Source organism: Prionailurus viverrinus, chromosome F2 (assembly GCF_022837055.1).
Source record: "Prionailurus viverrinus isolate Anna chromosome F2, UM_Priviv_1.0, whole genome shotgun sequence".
Taxonomy (NCBI): domain Eukaryota; kingdom Metazoa; phylum Chordata; class Mammalia; order Carnivora; family Felidae; genus Prionailurus; species Prionailurus viverrinus.
The window spans coordinates 47812754-47838135 of record NC_062578.1 but is presented as its reverse complement, the minus strand read 5'-3'; the positions used below and the strand labels follow the sequence as shown (position 1 = coordinate 47838135).

Genomic DNA, 25382 nt, shown 5'->3' with positions numbered 1-25382 from the left:
CTGGGGCAGGGTGGGAGTGGGGAGAGGGAGCACAGGGTGAAGAGGGACATCCTACTGGGGAGAGCGATCCGGACAGCTGGCTGGAGATGATGGCGGTTTGGACTGAGGTGGTGACGATGGAGATGCTGAGAAGTAATGGATTTGAGACAGGTTTGGGGACAAAGGCAGAAGGAATGACAGAGGAGTCCCTTGGCTTTGGAGTGGGTGGTTGGGCCGCAGATGGTGGCCTCCACAGATGCAGGGCGGGTCGGGGAGCACTCAGAGAGGGAACAAGAGCCACGGTTCCTTCTGTTCTGCACCAGATGCTTTCCCGGTGCCGCCTTGAGCTGGGCACGAAGGATGTAGCCGCCAAGCAGGCAGCGTCAGCCTTGTGTTTTCCCTTTGCCTCGGTCTCCCTTTCCAGTTCCTTCTCCTCACCCTGGTTCCGGCCGCCATTGGCTCTTGTCTGGGTCATCACAGTGGCTTCCCAGCTGTCTCCCCACCTCTGCACTACCCCGCCTTTGGTTTATTCTCAACACAGCAGCCAGAGAGACCCTGTTAGAACATAAGCCAAAATCCTGGAGTGGCTCCGTCTCACTCAGAGTGGGAGTCACAGCCCTTAAGGTCACCTGCAGGTCCCACGTCACCTGACCCTTGTTACTGTTCTGGTCTCATCTGCTTTCCTTCCCGCCCTCCGCTCCAGCCGCATCCTTGACACGCTAAGCATGCTCCCTGTCTAGACCCTTCCTGTTTGCCGTTTTCTCTGCCTGGAGCAGTCTTCTCCCAGGATCTCCATGGCTACCCCCTTCACCTCGTCTCTTCCTTTCCAAATATCACTTTATACTGTAGTGTTTTTTTAATGTTTTTATTTGTTTTTGAGGCAGAGAAAGGCAGAGCATGAGCAGGGGAGGGGCTGAGAGAGAGGGAGATACAGAATCCAAAACAGGCTCCAAGCTCTGAGCTGTCAGCATAGAGCCTGACGCGGGGCTCGAACCCACGGACCGTGAGATCACGACCTGAGCCGAAGTCGGATGCTTAACCGACTGAGCCACCCAGGCACCCCATCCAAATATCACTTTAATGGGGCCTTCTCTGGCTTCTTATTCACAATTTTGACACCCACCTACCCACTCACTCCTGGTATTCCTCCACCCCCTCCCTTCTTTACTTTTCTCCATGGAACAGTTTCCTCTAACATTTCACTTATTTATCTTTTTTTATTGTATGTCTCATGCCACCAGACTATAACTAGGGTTGTGTCTGTGATGAATTCCCAGTGCCTAGAGCCGTGCCTCCCTCCTAGGAGACAGCCCCTATTTGTGAAATGGATGAGTGCTAACAGGAGGTTGTGTCCTCTCTCTTAACTACTTCTTTCTGATTTTTTATGGCATCGTTGTCTTAATTTCTTTCTGTGCTCTGTCCACAGAGTTAGTAGAGTTAGTAGAACGTAGTGGTAGAACCAGTGGACAGCCAAGTGCGAGGCCGAAGTTACCACTTGGCTGTCCGACTCACAAGCTGTGTGATGTGGGGTAAGTCACTCGGCCTCTCTGAGTTTTCATTTTTTGCTCCTCCATTATAAAATGGAGGAAGCTGTTCCCTCAGTGTTGCTTCAGAGTTTCAACACAATAATGGATGAAGGGCCATCAAGGACAAGACGTGGTTTTCATTTACCACAGCATCTGGCCCTGACTCAGTGCTTTACACATACGACTGCCTCACTCAACTCTCACATCAAATCAGTGAGATATGAGCTCCTACTACTGAACTCATTTTACAGACGAGAAAACTGAGGCTCCCCAAAAAGTTAAGCGAATTACCCAAGAGCTAGTCAACAACTCGCAATCATTCCTATGTGAGTGATGGATGTTAACCAAAGTTACCATGATGATCCGTGTAGTCGTGGGTCATTAACGTTGTACCTCTTAAATATATACAATGTATATGTCAATTATAAAAGCATTTTTATTCCAGGGCCTGAGTTTTTCCCCACTGTGTTCTACCAGCACAGAGTTAATGTTTTAATAACCAAATGGAGTAATGAAAAGGATTTGACCTGATGGGCAACTTTTGTCTCCAGACGATTTTTTCCGGGACTGCTAATTAATGCAGCATTTCCCTGTGATGGTATTTTTATCTCCTCTTCAACTCAAACAGGCAGAAATTCCTGTCTTCCAAAAGAAAAAGGTATTTTCAGGCATTCCTCTCTCTTCCCCTCCTCCCCCAGGGAAAGAGACTCTATCGTATGTCCTCTGAGATTTTCGTTGTACAGTCCAACCAAGTCCTGATGGTTTTCTCAAGTTCAGACATCGTACTTGGTAAAGTGTTTGTAGTTATCTACTGAAACAAATTCTGGACTAAATTGCAAGCACAGCTTCCCAAATAACTTATGCCATGCTCTTCTGCCTTGTTTGTGTTATGGCCTTTCTGTGCTAATGAATTTGTAAATGTGGTTTAATTACTGTTTACTGGGAAATAGCTGCACACAGATCAGTCTCAATGGGAGACTTAGCCAAAATGTTGAGGCAATTTGTCTCTAGTGCAAAAACATCTAATAAGTGAGAAGTACTTTTTAAATGTTGGGAAAGGAACTTTAGTTGTGAAGAAGCAGTGTTTTGTATCTCCAAAAAAATCAATCATTCTTTAAAAAAGTAGATTTAAATATCAAAATGGTATTTTTTTTTCCTAGGGCTGGGCACATGGTGATTTGCACAGAACCAGAGAATAGTAAGGGTGATTTGATTGAACACCACACCAAAGAGCTGTACTCTAAAGAACCCCCCTCCAAAGAGGAAAACGTGAAATTACTTATAAATTTCATAAAAATGTTTCGGAGCTCTGTAAACCCATGTATTATACATTACCTCATGTTTCTGAGTTCTTGCCTCGGGCAAATTGCCAACTTAGCAACTAAATGATAGTTTTAAAATTCTAATACGAACCAGCCTAGCTTTGTTTTTCTCCCTCCAGAAAAGAGAGATACAGGAGGGAAAATGAGAGCTACTGAAAGTTTCAGTTTGTAAACTGTACTTTGTTTGGAGCTGTAGTTTAATTTTGCTCTTGCATAAAATCGGGTTTGCCAGATTCCACGTAAAAGAGGACCTCCCCGCACCTGTTGGTCCTGTTAACAGGACGGGTGCCCTGTTCTCACTACCCTTCCGAGGGTCCCTGCCTAAGAGCGAGAGTGAGGCCAGTTCTGCCTCCAGTGCAGAACTCAGGAAACAAAATCAGTCAACTCGTCAATTACTAAGATTGCTTGGTGTTGTTCTTGGACTATGGATATAAACAAGAAGTTTGAGCACTGCTAGGTGCAAACACTGCCCTCTAGAATTTATTTTTAGTGGGGGCAAAAGACAGGTATACAGGCAATTCAGTGTAAGAGATCCCAGACAGTGGGGGAGGGGCACCTGGGTTAGCGGGTGCTAAAGGTACAAACTTCTAGTTATTAAATAAATCCTACAGCTATAATGCACAGCCTGGTGACAATAGCTAGCAATACTGTATTGCATATTTCAAAGTGGCTAAGAGAGTTAGAACTTAGAAGCTCTCATCAGAAGAAAAAAAATTGGGGGTGCCTGGGTAGCTCAGTCAGTTAAGCATCTGACTCTTGATTTCAGCTCAAGTCACGATCCCACAGTCGGTGGGTTCGAGCCCTGTGTCAGGCCCCGCACTATCAGCTTGGGTCTCTCTCCCTCTCTCTGACCCTTCCCCACATACGTTCTCTCTAAATAAACAAACAAATAAACATACTTAAGAAAAACGTTAAAAAAAGAAAATCATTCCTATGTGGGTGATGGATGTTAACCAAAGTTACCATGATGATCCGTGTAGTCGTGGGTCATTAACGTTGTACCTCTTAAATATATACAATGTATATGTCAATTATATTTCAATAAAATGGGGGGAAAGAAAGACATTCCAAAACCAAGCCTTAACCAGATATTTTTAGTGACTCAAATAGCAATTCTGACAGCCAGGGCCTCCCCACTGTAACAGAAAGACTCCTTTTCTGGGAAGATTACTACACACTTCCCTGTTGTAATTATTTATCTGTCTGCCGGTCGCTCCTTTGTTCGTTATCTCACCAAGTGTTATTTGTGGGGGCCCTGGAGAGACAAAGTGACCTCAGTAGAGACTCTGTCTCAAGGGGCTGACCTTACAGACGGAGGGAGACAGACATTAACAAATAAACACCACACAAGAAAATCTCAGAGAAAATTGGGAATCACGATTAAAATGGGTATGTGTTGTGTTTCATGTATTCCATAATTTTCCAAGCTTTACTTTCGGGATTTTTTTTCCCAATATAGGAAAAATGCAAAATGTAACTGCTCAAATTATTAAGACTTTGCAGATGGGAACTAAGCTCAGATATCACCTTCCCCAAGAAGACTTTTCCGATGGCACCGATGCCCCCTTTTGGCTCGGGGATCCTTTCTATGTCCTGTCATTGCACCATATCCATTCCCCTCGTAACCGGGAATGGGTCTCAAATACACTGTCCCCTCACTGCCACCCCTGCTTTTGAACTTAGGCAGCAGGGGGCCCCTTAAGAAAGAGGGGCCACATCTCAGTCTTCTTTGCCTTCACAGCACCAGACACATGCCCCGTACACGGTGCCCAATCAATGCTGAATGGCTCTGTGAATAGGAAGATGATAATTATAGGCTTGTTTCCCATCTAATAAAAGTTGTCTTTGTCCCCCACACTATGTTAAGTTTAAAAATAGGAAACAAAAATATATGCTTGTTTTTTGAAAAGTAGATGCATTAAAGTATATGTCAATAGTACATTTAGATAAACTTGCCTATAGGAAATCTAGAAGGACGCACACCAAAATGCTAGCAGGGCTATCTCGAAGCGTTAAGATCTGAAATGATGCTACCTTTTTTCTTTCAGCATTGCTGTGCTATTTTACTATTTTGCTGTGGATGTGAGCTACTGCTATAATAGGAGAATATGAAGTTCTTTGTATTTAAAAAGGAAAGTTTGGCCTCTTCCAGAAGCATACACATAAAGAAGCCTCATCTTTACCATCTGAACCTAATGTTGACAGTGTCTTGACCTTGTGAATTTAAATAACTGACCTAGTTTGGTAGCATTTAATGGTGTTAGAAGGTTTCTATTTTCCTTACTCATATCTGTGTTTATAGTACTCAGAAGGTGTCTAAGCAGCACTTGCCTTGGAAATATTCTAGCAGTAAAACATGGTAAATTACCTCTTTTCTCTCTCTCTCTCTCTCTCTTTCTCTCTCTCTCTCTCTCTCTCCCAGTTCTTCTTAAATTCTCCCTACTAATACTTTGGGTGTGTTAGAACCTCAGACTTCTTAATGGCAGAATAGACCTCTTGCAAATAGAAAAGGTGGAAAGAAGTAGCCAATTTCTCTGTCTCTCTCTTCTCCCCCACCTCCTTTTCTCCCTCTTTCTTTCATTATGTATCTACAGTTTCCAAGAGTGACTCTGTACGAAAGACATGAACAGTTTTCTGGGCAGTGGCATTTCTGCTCTGCATTTTCTGTCTGTCTTTCTACCATTTTGTTTGGCTGAGTTGGAAATCCTAGACAATGTTATTGGACTAAAAGAGTTTGTTTCTTTTTTTCCAAAGGAACAATCACAAATGACAAAGCGTGCCTCTAAAGAACAGGTCTAAAAATGATTTATATTCTTCTCTATCTGCAGCTGAATTCTCGCTGCCAGGATGGGGAAACAGAACAGCAAGCTTCGCCCAGAGGTCATGCAGGATTTGCTGGAAAGCACAGACTTTACAGAGCACGAGATCCAGGAATGGTATAAAGGCTTCTTGAGAGACTGCCCCAGTGGACACTTGTCAATGGAAGAGTTTAAGAAAATTTACGGGAACTTTTTCCCTTATGGGGATGCTTCCAAATTTGCAGAGCATGTCTTCCGCACCTTTGATGCCAATGGAGATGGGACGATAGACTTTAGAGAATTCATCATAGCCCTGAGTGTGACCTCGAGGGGGAAGCTGGAACAGAAGCTGAAATGGGCCTTCAGCATGTATGACCTGGACGGAAATGGCTACATCAGCAAGGCAGAAATGCTAGAGATTGTGCAGGTACGTAGCCCTCACCCTTTACAAAGAGAAGAGCAGGAGTCACAGGTAAGGACTGGGAGGTGCACAGTACAGCACCGTGTGGGTTGGGGACTGGTGCCCATCTAGGCTTTGATGTGGCCAACCCAGTGTTTCTGGAAATGTTGAACCCATATTTTAGAACAGGGAGATTGCACACAAAAATGCACACCGGTTGGCATCTCTTGAAAACTCAGATCTGGCAACCCTGGGCCCCCAATCTTGCCTGGCCTTACTCCCCTGGTGCTTTGTGGTGACCCCCACCCTACAAATGGACATCCACTCCTCAGGTGATCATTCTCCCTGCGGCCCCTCCATCCACCCATCCCAGTGACCTGCCTGGACCTCTCACCTTTGGGTTTTTTTTTTTTATGTTTATTTATTTTTAAGAGAGAGAGAGAGCACATGTGAGCAGGGGAGGAAAGAGAAAGGGATCTCTCTCTAGGATCTAAAGCAGCCTGGTGCAGGGCTTGAATCCACGAACTGTAAGATCATGACCTGAGCTGAAGTTGGACGCTTAACTGACTGAGTCACCCAGGCACCCCTCGAACCTTTGGGGTTTTATCCCCTGGAGTGGTGTCTAATGATCAATTTCTGGCCTGGGTTTCAAACCCTGCCTCTTTCAGTCACTACCTCTGTAACTCTGACCAACTTAATTCACCTAAGTGAGCCTCAGTGTGCTTATCTGCGAAATGGAACTGCCAGTGGTTCCCACCCATGTTGTGGGGTTACTTTAAGATTAGATGTGACTGTCCATGTTCAGTGCTTAGCACAGCGCCAGCCATATGGAAAAGCTCATCATCACCACCATCATTAATTTACAACTTTCGTAGACTCTTTTTTTTAAGTTTTGAGAAAGAGAGAGAGAGAGAGCATGAGTGGTGGAGGGGCAGAGATTGTGGAGAGAGAGGATCCCAGGCAGGCTGCGTGCTGTCAGTGGGCCTCGAACTCACAAACCCTGAGATCATGACCTGAGCCAAAACCAAGAGTCTGATGCTTAACCGACTGAGCCACCCAGGTGCCCCCAACTTTCTTAAGACTGTTGAATGAAAGCCGGGATCTCTAGACTAGGTTCTGTCTCATCAGAGATACAAACATCGTAAAGAATCAAGTCCTCCAAATCACTCACCCAGAGTACATACTGAGTGGAACAGGAGAGTGGGCCCTATTGTCTGCCACATTTTCCCTGTCAGACCGCAAGGGAAGATTGGGAAGGGGCATAAGGAGCTATGGTCATGGTGACTAACAGTTTGATCAGGAGAGTGGGACCCAGAGAGGAGCTTAAGGAGATTGGGACATAGCTCAGGGGAGGATCAGGACAGCTGCAGGCAATAAGCAGGACTAGGTGGGTGGGCAGCACTGGGGAGGGCTGGCCGTCACTCACCATCTTGGCAGGCAAACGGGCCCAAGAGGGAAGCATCTGGAAGCAGACAGCGGTCCAAGAGAGTGGGCATTTGGCTTCCTGGAGGGCTCGTCTCAGAAGCCAGCACTCATCCCAGGACGTCTGGGTTCAGGGATAGATCTGCAGCCCCTGGGGGAACAGGTGGGGCTCTGGAAGGGAGGGGGCATATAACACAAGGAGCCGGAAAGCTGCTGGTGGGGTTGACGATGGAGGCAGAGGGGCACTTGCTTTCAAGGAACCCCGGAGACCCGGCTACAGAAACTAAGGGCAGAGCCAAAAGAGACCCACGCGACTGACTTGTTACTGAGCTACTGTAGCTGAGGCCTGGGGTCTGCTCCTGGGCCAGGGGGCCTGGACCTGCATGGGCAGTGAGAGAGGACAGGTGCACACGGAGCCGGGCGCTGAGCAGGAATCCGACTGACCTTTGTACTAGTTAACTCTCCAAGATCTGCCAACTGGGTCTTTCTGTGCCTCTTCCTTCGCCCAGAGCAGCGACTATCTGAATACGGTGTGTTAAATTAATCCCTCAGAGACGGGATCTTAAGCAAGAATAAAGGGTTTCTCCCCTCCCCCAAGGATAAATGCATGAAAAATATAATTTCAACTGTAAAAATATGAGCAGTGTAGGAAAATATAAAAACAAAAGGGAAGAATTTTCCATAATCCCACTCCTCCCGCAAAGAGAATCACTGCTAATAATTTTCTAATAGTAGAAACTAATATTTTCTGTTCTTATTTCCATGCATTCAAAAATATCTAACTGACTTCATAATGTATATGAAATTTTGCATCTTGCCATTTTCACTCAACATACTAATACAGGCATTTCTCATGTTATAAAAACTTAAAAAGAAATTTTTTTTAATGTTTATTTAGTTTTGAGAGAGAAAGAGAGCTTGAGTTGGGGGGAGGGGCAGAGAGAGGGGGAGACACAGAATCTGAAGCAGGCTCCAGGCTCCAAGCTCTGACCTGAGCCGAAGTCAGACACTCAACCGACTGAGCCACCCAGGCGCCCCTCATGTTATAAAAACTTTTAATAATGATATTTTTTTCTTAATGTTTCTTTTATTTTTGAGAGAGAGCGCGACTGGGGGAGGGCAGAGAGACACAGAATCCGAAGTAGGCTCCAGACTCTGAGCTGTCCGCACAGAGCCTGACGCGGGGCTTGAACTCACGAACCGTGAGATCATGACCTGAGCCAAAGTCTGATGCTCGACCAACCGAGCCACCCAGGTGCCCCAATAATGATGCATTAATAGCTGCATAATAGTCATACGATATAATTTACTTACTCTTCCCCTACTGTTGGATATTTAGGTTGTTTCCACGTTTTATTATTATATACGATACTGTAACATTTAAATATAAAATAACAGATAATTCTTGTGCATGAAGCTTTTTCTATATTTGGGACTATTCCCTTAGAGTGGATTCCCAGAATTGCAATCACTGAGCCGAAGGGAAGGAGCATTGATTTCTGAGACACTTGACACTGTGCCAAATTGTTTTTCCAAACATGCTCCCTGAGTGACTGAAGGGCGTCCCGGGTCATTGCACTTTTCTGATTTTTCCTAATCTTTGCTAATTAAACAAAAATTTAAATTTCAAATGGCACTCATTTTCATTAGCTTTATTTTCTCTCTCCTTTTTATCTGGGCATGGTGCTGTGCTCTGTCCCCCCTTCCCCTCCCCCCCTCTCCCCCCCCCCCCCACTTTCCGCCATGTCCTCTGCCTCACTGCAGAAAAAGGGGCGAGTACATTCTCCTTTTGAAGAGAACTACTTCCTGATTGGGATCTAAGAAAAAAAAAAATCCTGTTAGCCACTGTGTTAGCTCCTGTTTAACATTTTTTGCACAGTTCTCCTGGTCGATGATGTGGTGGCCAGTATTAATGAATATGTTGACCCCCCCCCCCCCCCCCCCCCCCCCCCCCCCCCCGTCAAGGAGAACCCTCTGGACCCCACGGGCTTTTGAAAATCAAACCCGGCACCCATTTTGTTTCACACCTGCCCTGAAGCACTGCTAAGTAGCTGGGAATAAATAGTAGGGGAGGAATACAGACACTCTCCCTGGGCTGAGGAATTCTGGTTTGCAAGGGAGGGTGAGAACATTGCAGAGAATGTGCAGAAGGTGCTGGTAAGCACTTGGGTTTTTCCGGAGCCTGCAAATGGAGTTTCCTACAGCACCCTGAGGATTGACATTCACGACTCACCCCCCCACTGTGGGGAGGAAATACTGTGGCACCTTGAGGCGACTTCCAAATTGCCAATGAGAATAAATTACATTTAGAGTCATTTTCCTATTAAGGGCTATGTTATTCTATTCTGCTACTTTGCAAACTGACGATTCGTGTATTCTGTCTCATTCTAATGCTAATCCCAAGTTTCCAGTGGATGAACCGGAATGTGTAGGATGTTGCCAAACTTCCCTTCCTATTTTTCTTCTCTTTTCTCACCCCATTCTGAAAGCCCACACTCCAGACCCTGTCCCTGTCCCAAGAAGTTGTGTATCCTTGTGCGGATTCTCTCTCTCTCTCTCTCTCTTTCTCTTTTTTTGGTTCCAGCTGGTCTGCACCATTGAGGAAGTACCTTTGCAGGGGTGCATGTACTTCAGAGAGTCACTGTCCCATTGGGTTTCGGCTTTGCAGGCAGGCAAATATATGGTGGAGAATGAGGAGATGAGAGCAGGCCGGAGGCCAGCAGAAGCATTCACAAATTAAGGTCCTATTTCTTAAAGTGAGTAAAACCTACAGCTTGATGACAAGGATCGATATATAAATTCTTGACCGAACTTCTGCTCCTCCAAGACTCAGCAATGCAAAGCAATTTAATAAAATGCAAATTTGTGGCGTTCACCTACAGACACTAAAACCGGGCGGGGTGTAGACTGGGGTCCCAACAAGTTTATAATTAGGCTTGACAATGAATGGAGTGTAGTATTGCCTACGTTTTCTAGTGTTTTTCTTCCCTGATGTTGCTTCTCAGAGTTAGGCGTCAGCGTCCACAGAATGGCTTACGGTGACAAGCTTTGGTCTCTGTCACACTGACTGCACTGTGGCAGTTTCCTCTTGGTGCTGTAACAGATTGCCATAAACTTAGTTGCTTAAAACAACGGGGTCGTTATCTTACAGTTCTCCAGGTCAGAGGTCTGAAATTAGTTTTACTGGACCAAAATCAAGGCGTCCATGGGATGCAACCTATGGGGGAAGCATTTCTTGGCTTGTGGCCTCCTTCATCCACGCTCAAAGTCAGCAATAGTAGATTGAGTCCTTCTCACACGAGCGTTTTCCTGGGCATCTCTCTTCTACTCATAAAGACCATTGCACCTACACTGAGACCAGCCAGATAGGACTGGTCCCCCATCTCAAGGTCCTTAACTTAATCACATCTGCGAAGTCCCTTTTACTATATCAGGTAACATATTCACATGTTCTAGGGATTATGACAGGCACATCTTGTGGGGGACCATTATCCAGTCTGCCACATATACCAAAATGCAGATCTTTTCCTTTTTTAAAAAAATAATTTTGTGCTATATCAACATCTGGATGAACAAGCAAAAACATACACAGATTTATTTTTAGAGTCTTGAACATTTTTACATTCACATGCTTATTTTTTTTTTTTAAGTGACAAATTGAGGAACATGATGTAGGCCCAGTGTTTTATCGCATCAAAACCGCCTCTCGGGAGTCATGAGCCAGACCACAGCTCTGACTTTTCCCCATTTTACAGCAGAGCCTCTCCTCTGGGTGGGAGCTAGGGTCAGCCCTCCGCTACAAGAGCGGGGAGAAGGCTTCCTGTCTGTGCATCGGCCCAGGTGGAGATAGGTCTGCACACCTACACCCTTCACAGCACAGGGGCCGAGGAAGGGGCCGAGGGAGCCAAAGAGTGGCATTGCTGGTTTGGCCATGAATGCCTGGACCTTCCCTGGGATGTTGGGGGCAAGAGAGCACTGAATTTGAGGATCCATCAATGGGACCACAGCACTCCCAGGGAGAGAATGCTGTCTTGGAATCAGACCCTTCCTCCTAGTTATGATTCAGGGTTAATTGGCATTTTTGATGAAGGCAAATGAACTTCAGGACACCCTTAGTCTACCTTTTTATACCTTTTGAATGAATGAGACCTGAAGGAAGGAGGTTGGGGGTATATTGGCAGCTCATCACAGAAGATACATTTTTGTTTCTTTTAGCAGTATTGGAATTTTTTTCTTTTTAAATGTTTATTATTTTGAGAGAGAGCTCGAGCATGAGCGGGGGAGGGGCAGAGAGAGAGAGACTCCCAAGCAGGGGGATGGGGCACAGGTTTGCCCTCCAGGAGCACCACACAAATGCACAGATTAGTCCCAGCTGGTTGCAAGATCACCAACTGTGACCTTTCGCACAACCAGCTTGTGAGTATTTGTGCCACAGAGGACCAAGGTCAGGACCGGGAAACCTTCTTTACGTTCTTTAAGAGCCACTTCCTGAGTGGCACCTTGCATTTTTCCTCCCGATCATCGTTCTAAATTGGTGTCATAGACACTAGGTCAATTTTAATATATTCCTGGAGACCTAAAACACTGTGCTCTTTTGATTCTGGGGGAAAAAAGAGTGAGGGGTGAGACAAGAGCTTCTAATCTATTTTGATAGGGTACCTGGGAATTCAGGTCCACACCCTCACCTAATTCTCAATTATGAATGTGGACCACGGATATGACCCTGGCGTGCACCTTCGATTTCTTTCCTGGAGGAAGTTCTAAAGCAATTGCTTCGGCTAGTGGCTTCCTCTCAGGACTAATCTTCGCGCTTACCAGTTGTGTTTGGTTTATCCCTTTCTTATTAGGGGATTAATCTTATGACAAGAGTTTAACTCTTAGCATCCAGTATGCCATCTGGCAATGTGAGCGAGGCAGCCCTCTCTGGCTCTTCCCTTCCAATGTCCTTCGTGGACTGCTCTTCGTTCTTCGGCTCCCTGACCATGGATACTCTCAGAGTTCCAGCTACAGCCCTTATTTCCTGTCGTTCCCTCCAAGAAGTCTCCTCTCATCAGTGTTTGCGGTGGGTTGAGCATAATGATGAGTGCTTTCCACGCTGGGGTAGTTTCCTAGGGTTGCCATAACAAATTGTCATAAACTGGGAAGCGTAGAACCACAGGAATGTATTCTCTCAGGGTTCTGGAGGCCAGAGTCCAAAATCAAGGTAGGGACAAGGTTGGTTCCTTCTGGGAACTCCGGCGGGGAGGGTAGTCTGTTTCACGCCTCTTAGCATCGGTGGTGACTGGTAACACTTGGCATTTCTTGGCTCACAGCTGCATCACTCCAGCTTCTGCCTCCATCATCTCATGACATTCTTCCTGTGTGTCCGTGTCCAACTTTCCTTCCTTTGAATTGCTGGATCGATTAGGGCCCGTCCGAATCCAGCATGATCTTATTTTACCTGATTACATCGTCAAAGACCCTATTTTCAAATAAGGTCACCTTACCAGGCTCTGGGTAGACCTGAAGTTTTGCAAGATACTGTTCAACTCCGTGCACGTGCATGATCTCATTGAATCTTCATGCCAACCTTATTAGCCCCAATTTATGCAGGAAACAACTGATTACTTCCAGATCTCCAACTTTGTTACGTCCAAATCTTAGTAAACATCTCCACCGAGATGTTGCACTGGCACTTGAAGGTCAGTATTCCCGAATCAAACTCACCATTGCCCCGCAACCCCCCAAACATGGAGGCCTAGAATACAACAGCTCTGGAATGCCTGTTAGGGACAATAAAAGGCCTCTTCGGATGGGGCTCTTTGAAGCTGCTTTTGCGTTGCACTTAATGTAAGATTGAAAACAAATATTAATTGCCCATATCTAAGAATGATGGGTATCACTGCTGACTTAAAACAGGACAGTGACAGGAGAAATGATAGATTTAAGAAAATACTAAGGAGACAGATTCACTGGGTCCTAGAAATGGAGATAGATGGCAGAGAGGTGCCGAAGATGTCTTTGCACCACAGGGTGGATGGCAGGGCTATTCACATGCGCGTGCGTGTGCGTGTGCGCACACACACACAGGATTTTGAGGGCAATGAGTTTGCTTTTTTCAAGTAAAATCTTACATGGAACCTAAAATAGGAATGGAGCGGCTTTGGTTGAAAAGGGACAGGGTCTTCTCCCTTCACCCTCTCCCTGTGAAGGTACCTACAGCACCTGCATAGAACATTAGGGAAGTTACTGACTTCAGGTGTTCTTTTCACTCTGAACAAGAAACCACTGACACCATTCCAGACACACAGACTTCGATCCTATTTCAAAAGTGTTTCTAAGAAAGATCCTCACGGCCTCTCTCCACCCTCATTTCCCGATGTGCAATATTCTTCTAAGTGGGGTGCTGTTCTTTATCTGGAATCTCAAAGCAACCCCCCACCCTGTACCGTTTAACTTCTTCTGCCCTTGGTCAGTTGTCACGCGGCCTTGGATGTCCTGTTAGAAGACCCTCCATCTGGTGAAAAAAGACGGTCTGGTTTCCTTTAGAGAGAGAAGGTCAAGTTTGACTCTTGGCACTGTGCCTGCCCTCCGTTAATCCTACAACTTTTATCAGTGCAGACGTGACTCCTAATTTTCCAGAATTCCAAGAAGTGGTTCATTCAGAGGAAAAAAGGAAGAAAAATATAGGGCACAAGGAAGCTGGTGAGACCCCGGGCTGCAGGGCAGAAAACTATCCCAAGCCTATATAGGGGCAGAGCCAGAGCTGGGCTCTTGGGCAACCCATAGCTCTGTGTTTACCCAGATTTGAGAATAAGGCTCTTCAAGTTTAATTAAAAACAGGATGTCCCTGCTGGGCCTCTCATTGACATTGCTAAAAATAAGCAGGAAAGTAGCCTGGCCTCTTCATGGTTTAATCCCATTAAATTTGGGGAGGGGGGGTAGTAGAGCTAATAAAAGACATGATTTGTTTCAGATTGCTGTCTGGCATTGTGTCTTTTCTCCCTGTGCTGTGGAGTCCTAGATTCTGAAGTTCTAATGCAATCAGCTCTGGGTTATTGATGCCGTGGGAAGGGGACAGACGATTTCCCAAATGTGGTTTTGCCTGGTCGCCATCTACTTACTCACTCTTGGGACCACAGGGACTTGTCACCTCAGCTCTTTGCTCACTGCTCTGGTGCCACACACATCAGAGACCTGGTTTTGTGAATAATCCACTAACCCCTGTCTGTGAATTGATGCACATTAAAAAAAAAAAATTCTAACCTAGGGCCATGAAAGAGCTTTCTGGAATGTGAGCCTCTCGAAGGAGCCCTCACTTCCTCCTCAACTTTACAATATGCTCAGACATTGTGCCTCTTGCCCAATTCCAGAAGTCCTGTTTGCAAATATACTGAGGTAAGGGCATCCTGACTTTCTTCATTGCTCTGTTTTGATTTGGATTTTGGTTTTTATATTAACCCATCTTTATTTCTCTGTTCCAACCCCACTCCTTTGGCCTAATAGCAAAAGGCTAAATCTCTTAAAGACCTTCTGTTGAGTGTGGGAACCTCGTTTTCTAACACAAATTCATCTGTTCATTTGATCTTTCGTTTGTTCAACCAAGAGTATTAAGGGAATAATCTCTGGATTATTGCACAGTTGACTTCCCATCAGAATTCCAGGAAGGAGAAGAATTTCATGAGCCCCAGCTCTTAGAGGCTGGGAGTTCCAAGGAATGCTCCCGACCAGTGAGTTTACTCACCATCATGGGAACCAGAGGTAGTGTAAGTGAAGGCTTTTGTAACAGTAAGACATCACTGGAATCACTGCACCCATCTAAATGGTGCTTTGGGTCACCAATATGGTGTCTCCCTAGCCTTCTACCAGAGGACTGGTGAGATACACAATAAGAAAGACCATATCGGTCATGTTGATAGTTGACTGCCACCACCTAGCACGTAGTAGACACTCAATAAATGATGAGTAAATTATTAATGACAGTTTTTAAATTCTCTGACCACCATTGCCTGCAAGTAAGGGAGTAGGGATGGATTTGGGGAGTAGGTGCAAATAGAATCAAATTTAATATCGCTTCTCTCTTTTGATTGCTTATTGGAGAAATACAAATACCCTCATCTGATCGGGGCCCCAGTGGTCTGTCCTGAGCTGCTCCAGAGCCACATCTTGTACCATATCCCCCACACTCCCTCAGCCTTCTTGCCATTCTTCCTATCTGGGTGTCTATGCACCTGTTTCCTCTGTCCCTTTTCTCTGTAAGCTGTCCACTTCCTTCATCTTTTTGCTTTCCTCACTCCTCGGGGAAGACTGCCCTCATCCTCCCGGCAAGGAGTGTTCCCCCGTTACAACATCTCATAAGACCATGCACCCTCCTTTGTAGCACTTTCCTCAACAAATGTTTTACTCTCATTTCTTTGATTGTTTAAATAATGTCAGTCTGCCTTATTTAACAGTAAACCTTTGAGGGCAAGGATGGGGTAGATAGGCCTGGTATGTGATAGCTGATTGACAAATAGTTGGGGAATGACTGAGTGAATGGATGAATGACAAAAGGAGAGGGGGTAAATTGAGATCAGGGGTTTTCCCACCTGGAGTCCGTGGACGGGCTCCTGAATCCATGAGCCCCTGAAGCTGTCTGTAACAGTGAGTGGAGATCCACGAGCATGTGTGCCTGGTTCCTGAACAGAGAGCCCGTAGCTTTTGATAGACTGAAAAATTGTGGGGGCCAAGGGCAGGGTGCCCAAGATGGGCCACTTAGGCATGAAGATTATTTTGAGTTTTTTAACTGAGCATTTGAAACTGAGCAGATTCAAGGAAAGCTCTTTGCCTCCCCCACAACTGTCTAAAAAGAATTTAGGTAGAGGACCTGCACCAGGAAGGGAACCATCACCACAAAGAACTACGTTATGATATGAACTAGGTGTGGTAGACAGGAAGGAACCTAGCAAGGCCTGTTTGATCAAAGTCCTCTACGTCCCATGGTTTCCAAGTGTCCCCAGGACACATTTGTTTACCAAACATTTACTCCTTTTCATTTTCCTGTGAATTACAATTTTTCCCTTTGAAGTCCCAGACTCCTGTCCCCTTCTCCTTAGTTCAGGATGACATACATGCCTCATTTCGACTGTCTTTGGAATTTTTGATATCTGTGTGGATTCCCCATGTGCACAATATTAAATTTGATTTCCTCCTGTTTGTCTCTTGTCAGCTTGAGTCTTAGTCCAATTAGAGGGCTTTTGAAGGGCAGAGGAAAGTCTCCCTCCCCAACAGAATCTTTAAGGGGTTTCACATGAATATGTTTAATTATATAAAGAAAGGGAGGAAGAAAAGAGAATGGGAAGCTGAGAAAAGCATAACAAGAGGAGAAAGGGGAACTTTATAACGAGAAGCAGAATAGAACATTGAGAGTAGAGGAAGAGCCTGAGAGGAGGTGATGGGGGGCTGGGGACAGTTATTCCTGAATGAATCCTTCAAACTTATGAGCCCAAGTCTGTGCAAAGCCCTGTGTTAGGAAGTGTCAGGGGTTCAATGAATAGCCAGAGCAGACTGCCACCATCCCGTCTAAGAGGAGAATGTTGTTGGTAACTACAGTTCAAGTAAATGGGATGGAATGATCCAAGAGAGGCTTTGAATAGAGCCATTTGCTAGCACAGAGGAAGGGAAATTACACATAGAAGGAAGACCCTGGAAGACTTCCTGGAGGAGGGTAACATTTCAACCTGCCCTTAACACATGAGTAGGATTTTTGGGAGAGGGAGAGGGCCAGGTGAGCACCGAGATAAGGGAAGAGCATAAACAGAGCTGCTGCTGGTCCAGGAAACCAAGGTGGGTGTTAGGCAGGTTGTCGAGCTCTGGAGAGGACTTCTGCTCTCTGCTGCCGTTACCAAATGTTCACCTGGTCCAGGAACTCTGAGCACCTGTCTTCCTGTTTGTAAAAAGCACTCTATCTTTATGGGCTTTTCTAGTTCCCTGCAGGAGTCAGGTGTCCCCAGAGGCTTGGCATTTGGCACTCTAGGCCTAGCACAGATGGCGGTGTAGACCCGGGCTAGAGTGGACAGTAAGTAGGGGTCCAGGAGGAAGACAGAGTGTGGTTTGTCTCATGCCTTCACTGCACACTTCCATGAACGTTTCCTGAGGGACCTGACTATGGCCAAGTTTACCCCAGTGACACCCACGATCTGAGACAGAGCTGTAACTCTGAACTTGACTTTTCTCCCAGGCAGAATCACTGTGGAGGCCACCCTGGAGTTGAGCAAGGGCTTTGGGGGGGTTTCAGACAGACTCAGGGAACCTGGCCTGAGGGATCCCTATGGTGTGGAATCCGCCCAAGGGTGAACCCTGGGTGAGTCAGTTTTTCATTCCTCATTTATTGATTGGGATTAGAACATTCGCCGCCTTTTTCACCAGAATGAGGCAGAGTTTATCCTAAAAAAGACTGTAAAGCAAGTTAAGTTGAGCCTTTAGTATCAATTTTTTTTCTCTCACACATTTCTCATTGGAAAACTACTTTCTCTCAGCTGGCTTCCTTTCTCCCCTCCCTCCAACTATCCCATGGCATCTGAAGCTCCAGAACTTTCCAGATTTTTTTATGCCCACCCTCCTGCAAAATCTACTTTTTCTAAAACTGCTTCCCCAGACGAAAGTACCCAGAGTGAATCTGATTAGCAAAGTCATGGCCTGGGGATAAAAACAGTGACTTTACATTATTTCCAAATCAAATCTACATTTGACAACTGCCACATTCCAAGCCTTTACTGAGTAACACACGGGCTCCACTATGGTGGGGGAGACAGCTTCAGTATTGCATACGAAACTCAGTCAAACCCTCTGTTGCTCATCAGATTTACCCAATTTATCTTAAGCCTTGAGCTGCTAAATTATTGAATACAAAGCTTGGATGGCAGCTTGCCTCCATCTTAGGGATGCCCGGGAGCTTGCTGGAAAGGAATGTGAGGTGATTGCCACATATGGGGGCAGGGGGAGGGGGAGAGAATTGGGATGGATTAGTAATGTCTGCCTGGGAGGAGACATGCACGGACATTTGCAGGCCATCATGGGTTTATTATGCTTGAGGGACCAAGGTGGAGAGACCCACCTGTCTTTCTGACCTGAGGACTCTTATCCACAGCCTTGCTTTTAGAAGTGGTGTTCTCAGGATAGCAACAGCAGCATCACACGGGAGCTTGTTAGAAATGCAGAATCCCAGGGGCACCTGGGTGGTTCATCCAGTTAAGTGTTGACTTAGGCTCAGGCCATGGTCTTGCCCTTTGTGAGTTCCAGCCCCGTGTTGGGTAGGCTCTGTGCTGACAGCTCAGAGCCTGGATCCTGCTTAGGATTCTGTGTCACCCTCTCTCTCTGCCCCTCCCCTGCTTACACTCTGTCTCTCTCTCTCTCTCTCTCTCTCTCTCAAAAATAAACAAACATTAAAAAAATTTTTAAAAAAAGTGCAGAGTCCCAGGCCCCCATTACCCCCACCCCGCCCTGATCAGTCAGATTCTGCATTTTCACAAGATCCCCAGGGGATTCATATGCACAAGAAAGTCTGAGACACAGGGGTCTAGTGGGTCTTCCTGCCAGGTTCTCACTGCTGGAGCAAGCAAGTTCTGCTGGCCAGGGATCTCTCGGTAGTCACTGCACATCGGTTTTCTACAACAGATCGGCAGGAATGGGACTAGCTCCCTGGGCTAATGGAGGATGTCCCATTCCCCCCTACATTTGGGAGGTTTAATAATAAGGCTGTTATGTTTCTGGCTTATACGTTGTTTCTGTCCCCAGGCGATCTATAAGATGGTTTCCTCCGTAATGAAAATGCCTGAAGACGAGTCAACCCCAGAGAAAAGGACAGAAAAGATCTTCCGCCAGATGGACACCAACAGAGATGGTAGGAGGCCAAGGCTGCTTTGCTCTGCTCAGTGGGGACTGCTGGAGGGGCTGGGGCCACCCAGGCAGGGCAATGCCACCCGAGGGCAAGATAGTGGCTGCAAAGACGTGGCTTTCAGCTCTTTGTGAAACTGGCTCATCCCGCATGCTCCCTGGTAGTACAGGACAGAGAAGGACCGAGGTGGGAACAGGCCTAAGCCACAGCAGGCTGGATCCCTGCAGGCCAGCTAATCAGAAAGCAGAGAGGGACTTGGTGCTACTCCACTCAGACCCTGGCCTTTCACCCCAGCCTGCCCAGGGGGTGTGGTTGGGCTCTTCTGCGCATGCCCTAAGGTGTTGGTTTCCTGGAGTCTGGTCTTCCCCAGCCCTTGTGGGGAAGGGGAGGAGGGGAGGGAGGTGGCCAGCAGTTTCCACCCTGAGGGTGCCATCCACAATTCAGACCCAACAAGAGGAATCAGAACAATCCAAAGTGAAAAGGAAGAGTGGATTTCAAACTCAAGGACAGTGGGTTTTAGATATTGGGTTGCCAGATAAGTTATAGGAGGCCTAATCAACTCTGAATTTTGGATAAATGATTTTCTTTCTAGAAGTATGCCCTGTGAAATATATGGGACATACTTAGAAGAATTCTTGTTTATTTGAAATTCAGTGTTTAACTGGGCATCCTGTATTTTATCTGCCAAATCTGGCCACCCTATTTAGATGGGACACCTGAATTTAAAGCGCTAAGCGCTGAGTCTGGTACATAAGAAACCCACGCGTCAGGCAGGGTAACACTTGCTATTATTACCAGCTCCCCTGATTCCCTGGGCGTCCCCAGCAAATCTTGTCCGTGACGTGCGAACGCTCTTGTATCCCCCAAATGGTGCTGGTGGACAGAATGACAGGAGGCTTTGTAGTACAGGGAGCCTCTCTTTCTACTCCACGCGCCTCGGGGGCACCAGCTGCCTGAGAATCTGGCTTTGCAGGGTGCAGACCAATCTGTTTGCTTTGCTTCCTGCACAAAGGTGCTATCACATCCGATTTCCCCTTACGCACCTTAATTCACGGCAGATAGATTGTTTTGCGAAGACAAAACAAATGGGATTGTTTGACAGTTAATGTACTTGCTGATTTTCAACTGCACGTTTTCCTGGTGCTCCAGGGGAGCACAGGTGGGTTTGTGTCCTGCTCTAGGGCCCAGCCCCCTGGCAGGAAGAGAGCTATAGGATGAGCGAAGGTGCGGGTGCTGGAGGACAAAACTTTCGTGTGTGCTGCTCATAGGCAGGGAGTTAGAGGCTCGCTATAATGGTATCACGGGGTCCTGACTGGGGCAGCACTCGCGGAACACATCCCGCTGCTAAAAGCCCGGTGCTTTCCTAAGGGGCAAAAGTGGGGAGGGGGTGGGAGCCTGGAGCAGAGGCTTCACCTACAGTCTCCCCACTGTGAGATTCTTCTTGGTGGAGGCTCTTTGCGTGGAGCCCCAGGCCTCAGACTGGAAAAGTCAGGACACACAGGCAACGTAGCCCTGGAGTCTACTCAGAAGCACATGGGGAGTTAATCCAAGAGACCCAGACATAGAGGTGAAATGTTGGATGTTCCCCGCTGCTTCCGGTCCAAGGTTCCCAGGGCTTACCTTTGGAGATCCTCAAGTGTTTAAGTGGCCATTGCCCTCTGCCTTTGCTCACGCCAGCCTTTCAAACCTAACAAGTCTTCACCATTTTAACCACGGTTAGAGCAGGGGCAGGACACAAAGCCTAGAGGTGGCCTGCTCTATATTAAAAATAAATAGATGCATAAAAGCCCACCTTTCTCCTCCTCGTAGCTAAAGTAGATTTGGTTAAATGAGAACTAGGTGCTGGGGGAGGGGGTTGTGATGAAGGGGAAGACATATTTGTTGATGTCTCTGAGTACGGGGTGGTGAAGGCTTCCGTAGGCAGTATCCTTCCTGTCTGGGTCTGGAATGAGTGGAGAAGTAAGAGACAATTCTTGAGGATGGATTTTGTTGCGGGGGGCGGGGGGGGGGGGGGGGTCGGGTAGAGCCTAGTGTGAGAGCCTGAGGGCATTCGGACAAGACCCACAGCAACAGGAAGCCCCAGTGGGCATGGGCTGTCCTCGGGGGCAGGGGGAGCAGGTCCCTTGTGGGAGCTCCTATCAAGAACAGGCCCAACAGCTCTTCCCAAGGAGGGACCCTTCTGGAAGCATCAGCAATGGTGGAGAAGCTTTGTGCCGCCCCCACCCCCCACAACAGTATGACAGAAGGGAATTCAACATATATTCCAGCTTGCTCAGAAAGAAAAGGGACACACAGATAGGAATGGGATCGCAGGAGGCCAAGTGTCCCTCCTCTAGCCCGTTGTTTGACCCAAAGGACCCGGCAGGGCATCCGTCTGCCTCGTGCGAACACCCCTGTATTCTCCTTACTTTGGATGGAGGGGCAGCCTCCTCCCATGTTGTCCAAAAGAAGGTCCTCCCCCCAGATGTCTGCGAGGGCCCCTCTGCTCACATGCAAGCAGAGGGACTCTTGCAGCAGACCTAAGTGCACCCGAAGGAGGCCAGCAGGCTCTGGGAACCGTGGGAACCCCGTGACGGCTTTGGTGCTGACAGAGCACAGCTCATTCTCCTAAAAATGCAAAGGCCAGGGGCGCCTGGGTCGCTCAGTCCGTTAAGCATCAGGGGCTCTGTGCTGACAGCGCTGAGCCTGCTTGGGATTCTCTCTCTCCCTCTCTCTAAAATGATAATAATAATAATACTACAAAGCCCAGGTAACTGTTCACCAATACTGAATGAGAACCTCCCACCCCCTCCTGGGAACTGGAGCTGGAAGAGCTATGAGGGCAGGGGTCCTGTCAGGGCCACCTGCCACCAGGTCAGCGATGGGCTCCCAGGAAGCAGGGTGCCGTGCTAGGTGCTAGCTTTGCGGTGATGAGCCGCGCCCTGCCCCATGGGTCTCAGGTGGGAAGTGCAGAGGGTGCGACCGCAGGGGAGAAGGTGAGCGGTCACCGCCACCAAGATGCAGTGGGACGACCGTAAGGCCCTGCAGCTGCCACCAGCCGCCGCTCACCTGTCCTCTTGCTTTCTAGGAAAACTGTCCCTGGAGGAATTCATCCGAGGGGCCAAGAGCGACCCGTCCATAGTACGTCTCCTGCAGTGTGACCCCAGCAGTGCCGGCCAGTTCTGAGCCCCGCGCCCTACGGATCGTAGAGCTGCTTGTGTTCCCTTTCGATCTTCCTTTTTAACAAGTTTGTCTTTTTTTTTTTTTTTGCCAAACAATATTGATGGTGATGCTGCCCCCCCCGTGAGGTCAGATGCACCTTCCTCCGTGACGCCTTCAGCTTCCTTTGTTGTGGGAATGCCCGGAGCCCCAATCGCTTGTGGCCGAGCATGGACAGTGCTGTCTTGCACAGACCTTGTGGTGTTCGTTGTTCTATGATTTTTCCATCGCTATTATCATTGTCATTTTTCTTCTGATTCCAATGTCTCTGTTCTGAAACCGAAGACTTGGGGAGGCAAGAGAAGGGAAAACAATTCGGTCCAGTGATTCGATCGCAAGCTTCCAGGGGCTTGTTGGAAAAACAAAACTCCCCACCCGGGTCTGGAGTCGCACGTGCCCTCGGGGTGATGGTGCCATGTGCTGGGTTCTGCAAGGACAAGGAACCCTCTGGGGCCAGGCTATAGAAGGGACGTGGAGGCGTCCACTCCACCCTCTTCCCCAGCAGGCTGTTGTAGTGTCTAAGCTGTGAACGTGTCAAGGTAAATTCGTAGAGAAGAGGAAAATGATGGCTCAGCTGTTTTCTCACGGCGTTTACACTAGCTGAGCTACGATGAGTTTCTTTGGAAATTAAACACAAACGGTAACTTATATAACAAAACCAGACCCATCTTGTTGCCTATTGTGATTAAGACAAAAGACTGCTGTACATAAACTATTGGGTATTGCAGACCAAATTAAGTGTTTTGCCTTGTTTAAATGAAATGCATGTTTAGTGAGCACTAATACAATCTTATTACAGAAGACTGTTTTTAGTAGCTTAATGTGAAGTAAGCCAACTATAATGAATGTCTATGTCTTGTTTTAAAGTCATATCTGTCTTTGCACAAATGCACCAATCAACAGGTATATTTTATATATTCCAGAGAAGTACAAAGTCACCATGACTAGGACCCAACCTTAATTTCGAATGCATTTCCAGAGTGGTTGTGCCTGGAGAATAGACTAGGGCAGGTTTAAGTGGGACACGTCCTTGGGAGCCACCAGAAGGTTAATATTTGTGAGAGATGTGAGGTGATGGTTAGCTCACTCAGCCCAGCAGCTCAGTGGTATTAGATTGGAAGTGTGGTGCTCTTCTGAATAGATCAATATTCCTTAGACCCGAAAAAAATATATATACAATAAATTCTTGGGACTTCCCAGTGGTTTAAGCCACATGTATGATTAGGGAGCTGTATCTGGAATACTGACCTTTTCATGCTCCCAGTGGCCCTTCAAACAACCAGAGGTCGGGCAGCCGGCTGACTCATCATGAAGAAGGCATGGGCCAGTGTGTCTGTGATTTCCAGGGCCTGCTATGGGGAATCCCAAGGTATTTTCCATCACCATGTTCTTTGAATGCAGATTTCTATTTTGAGAGGTGACAGTGCAAATTTGCGTCGCTGTTTGGTCTGGCGATCTCACGCACACTAATTGGAATTGAAAGTTAAGAGTAAAAATTGCTGATCACAGGTAAGTCCGTCATATTTTCCCAAGCAGTAGGCATGGGGAAGTCCAAACCCTCAAGGATGTAGATGGTAGACCCTGCCCCAGGAGGAGGCCGAGAGGTCCTTAGTGGGTCTGTCTGCACTGAAGCTACTTCCTGAAGATCATGACCCACAGAAAGACAGAAATAACCGTGAGGAAGATGATGTTGAGTCCATTCTAACTCTAGATTCCTCAGTGTTACTTGAGTCCATTTTAACTGGTAGCAAAAATCTGAATTTGTATGGTTTGCCAAAATGAACCAACTTTGCAGAATGAAATTTGGAGGCCTAGACTTGGTAAAATAATCTTTATCTTCCTCTAAGTGTCAGCTCCTCCCAGTCGGTCAGCCCTGAGACTTGCCAAATTCCTCCTTGGGCCGAGTGGTAAGATCTGGGTCTGAAAACCAGAGGATTACCCTAAGAGGCGGAGAGCAGAGGGGGTGAGGGACCCAGCACCTCTGCTGGTTGTGTTCAGGAGGTGCATCCTTCCCCCACCCTGGGGTTGGGAGGGAAAGCCCTTCCGGCTGTGGACTGAAGACCAAATTCCTCCCTTTCAGTTCTCCAAAGAGGGTGGGGAGTCAGTTAATATTTGGGCAAGTCCGCCTGGGCTCTGCCTTCGGTCAGGACATCTTGTTGAGCCAGACTCATCCAGTTCCCTAGAACTGAGAGCTGTAGTGAGAAGGAGGGGAGAGGGGCTCCAGCTGCTTAGGAAAGAAAACAGAGCCAGATGCATGGCTGACGAACACCGACATGCCTGAGATGCACAGAAATAGTCCTCGTCCTGGCCTGCCATTGACCCTGTCTGTATTTTCTCGATGGTTGTTTTTCTCTTCTATTCCTTCCCAGGAAGGGCTTTGTATGTCCAATGCAATGCACTTAAATTTGGCCAAGGGACTCTGCAGCACCCAGAAGGTTGAATGCCTAAAAGTTTATGTCACTCCTTTGCTGGGCTGTTTATTGTCATTGCTGTGTTGAGGGACCTCTGGAAATGGTCTGTTCTGTCTAAAATCAAGGCAGTCTGTGATTTCAAGGGACTGGAATAAAGTGGCTTATGACTTGAAGGATGATACAGAGTGGCCGACTATCCGTTCATACCCTTGTTGAGGGTGGGGAAGGGATGTGGAGGGTGCTGTCCCATCCCATCTCTATGTCCCAGGGGGCACTTTCCACAAATGGATTTAATAATCTACAGTTGATCCTTGAACAATGGGGGGGTTATGGGTACAGACCCCCATGCAGTCAAAAATCCACACATAACTTTTGACTCCCCAAAACATAACTGCTACTAGCCTATTGACCAGAAGCCTTACTGATAACATAGTCAATTAACTCCTATTTTGTATATATGTTATACACTGTA

At 47.0% G+C, this 25382-nt stretch overlaps 1 protein-coding gene across 5 annotated transcripts in view; it reads left to right on the top strand.

The window, feature by feature from the left end:
- Window positions 1-25087, top strand: part of NCALD (neurocalcin delta) — a 404877-nt gene extending 379790 nt beyond the window's left edge. For all 5 annotated transcript variants that reach the window (XM_047842836.1, XM_047842837.1, XM_047842838.1 and 2 more), the window contains 3 exons: window positions 5656-6052; window positions 19202-19307; window positions 22369-25087. In XM_047842836.1, coding sequence (XP_047698792.1) covers window positions 5675-6052; window positions 19202-19307; window positions 22369-22466 — 582 coding nt within the window. In that variant the 5' untranslated portion in view covers window positions 5656-5674 and the 3' untranslated portion in view covers window positions 22467-25087. The remainder of the gene's footprint in view (window positions 1-5655; window positions 6053-19201; window positions 19308-22368) is intronic.
- Window positions 25088-25382: the final 295 nt, after the last annotated feature.